This window comes from Lontra canadensis, unplaced genomic scaffold (genome assembly GCF_010015895.1).
Source record: "Lontra canadensis isolate GAN:19392208 unplaced genomic scaffold, GSC_riverotter_1.0 scaffold139, whole genome shotgun sequence".
Taxonomy (NCBI): Eukaryota; Metazoa; Chordata; class Mammalia; order Carnivora; family Mustelidae; genus Lontra; species Lontra canadensis.
In genome coordinates this window covers 3055442-3057587 of record NW_022631133.1, presented here as the reverse complement: position 1 = coordinate 3057587, position 2146 = coordinate 3055442, and the positions used below count along the sequence as shown (strand labels likewise).

General features: G+C 43.1%; 1 protein-coding gene across 1 annotated transcript; it reads left to right on the top strand.

Moving 5' to 3' along the window:
- The first annotated feature begins 636 nt into the window (after positions 1–636).
- Positions 637–1562, top strand: LOC116858580 (heterogeneous nuclear ribonucleoprotein H-like). The gene is given in 3 exon segments (XM_032843417.1): positions 637–976; positions 978–1355; positions 1406–1562. Coding segments are annotated over 3 exon segments (816 nt in total). The 5' UTR covers positions 637–658; the 3' UTR covers positions 1526–1562.
- The last annotated feature ends 584 nt before the right edge of the window (positions 1563–2146 follow it).

Below are 2146 nucleotides of genomic sequence, written 5' to 3'. Positions count from 1 at the left end.
TGTTTCTAAAGAGTTTTTCATTTTCTGTGTCTTGATTAGTCAGCTCAAGGTAGTATAAACAGAATGACTGATAGAGTAAACAGACAGGAGCTGGAGGCAAAGACAGTGATAAATAGGCTACCCATTCTAGGGGCACCACATCCTGACCTTGTGGCTTCCAAGACCCCTGGCCTAGCAGACGAAGGGCTGCAGGTGCAGAACATGTGCTCTCCCCATCCATGTCTGCCCTGGGGTCACCCATTGGATCATTATAATGCATTTGCTTTGCAGTTTTAGCCACCATCACCTCTCTCCTCCCAACCAGTTGGGCAAGGCTCCCATGATGATTCTGGTACAAACCTTGTGACATCAAAAACTCTCCTTCCCAACAAGTGGGAGGAGTCCCCCAAATGATTAGAAGCAGTCTCCATTAGAGACCACCCCATCCATGACCTAAGACCCCACTCACATAAAAGAGCCCTGTAGCCTCAGTGCAGTTGCCATCTCTGGGCCTGCCCACTCCCTTCCGGAGAGTGTACTGTCCTTAATAAACTCCTTTAGGCTTGCTACTTTCCTTCTGGCTGTCTTTATTGGGGCATGGATTCTCATGTAAATCTTTCATGGGGAATCCAAGAACCAGGATATGATATGCGATCACTATGATCCACCACGAAAACTTATGGCCATGCAGCGGCCAGGTCCCTATGACAGACCTGGAGCTGGCAGAGGGTATAACAGCATTGGCAGGGGAGCTGGCTTTGAATGGATGAGGCGTGGTGCTTATGGTGGAGGTTATGGAGGCTGTGATGATTATAATGGCTATAATGATGGCTATGGATTTGGGTCAGATAGATTTGAAAGAGACCTCAATTACTGTTTTTCAGGAATGTCTGATCACAGATATGGGGATGGTGGCTCTACTTTCCAGAGCACAACAGGACATTGTGTACACTTGAGGGGATTACCTTACAGAGCTACTGAGAACGACATTTATAATTTTTTTTTCACCGCTCAACCCTGTGAGAGTAAATATTGAAATTGGTCCTGATGGCAGAGTAACTGGTGAAGCAGATGTCGAGTTTGCGACTCATGAAGATGCTGTGGCAGCGATGTCAAAAGACAAAGCAAATATGCAACACAGATATGTAGAACTCTTCTTGAATTCTACAGCAGGAGCAAGCGGTGGTGCTTACGAACACAGATATGTAGAACTCTTCTTGAATTCTACAGCAGGAGCAAGCGGTGGTGCTTATGGTAGCCAAATGATGGGAGGCATGGGCTTGTCAAACCAGTCCAGTTACAGCGGCCCAGCCAGTCAGCAGCTGAGTGGTGGTTATGGAGGTGGCTACGGTGGCCAGAGCAGCATGAGTGGACATGACCAAGTTTTACAGGAAAACTCCAGTGATTTTCAATCAAACATTGCATAGGCAGCCAAGGAGCAGTGAACAGCAGCTACTACTGTAGCGGAAGCCGAGCATCTGTGGGCGTGAACAGAATGGGAGGGATGTCTAGCATGTCCAGTATGAGTGGTGGATGGGGAATGTAACTGATCCTGATCACTGACTCTTGGTCACCGTTTTTTTTTTAAAAGAAACAAAGTTTAACAGTTTTGCAATACAAGCTTGTGATTGATGCTTATTCTAAGTGGAAATCAGGATTGTTTTAAGACTTGAGGTTCAGTATTTTTGAACACAAACATTCATCTAGGATATAACAACTGAGTAAACTGTAACTGTTAAACAATTTTCAGCTTTTCTCTAGTTCTATTGTAGGATGTACTTAAGCAGCAAGTGTATTTAGGTTAAAGCAGTTGAATTATGTTAAATGTTGCTCTTCTACATTACATTGAACACTGTTGGGATGCATGTTGAAAGACATGCTTTTTTTGTAAAACTCAATATAGGAGCTATGTCTACAATTAAAAGTGAACACATTTGGCATGTTTGTTAATTCTAATTTCATTTAATAACCTCTAAGGCATGTAAGTTGAAGCTTTTTTTTTTTTTTTTTTTAAGTTAATGAGGGACTTTGAGATGCAACACCATACGTTAGGATTTTGGTCTTGGTGTTTGTATGAAATTCTGAGGCCTTGATTTAAACCTTTCCTTGTATCGTGATTTCCTTTTAGGTGTATTGCGCTAAGTGAAACTTGTCAAATAAATCTTCC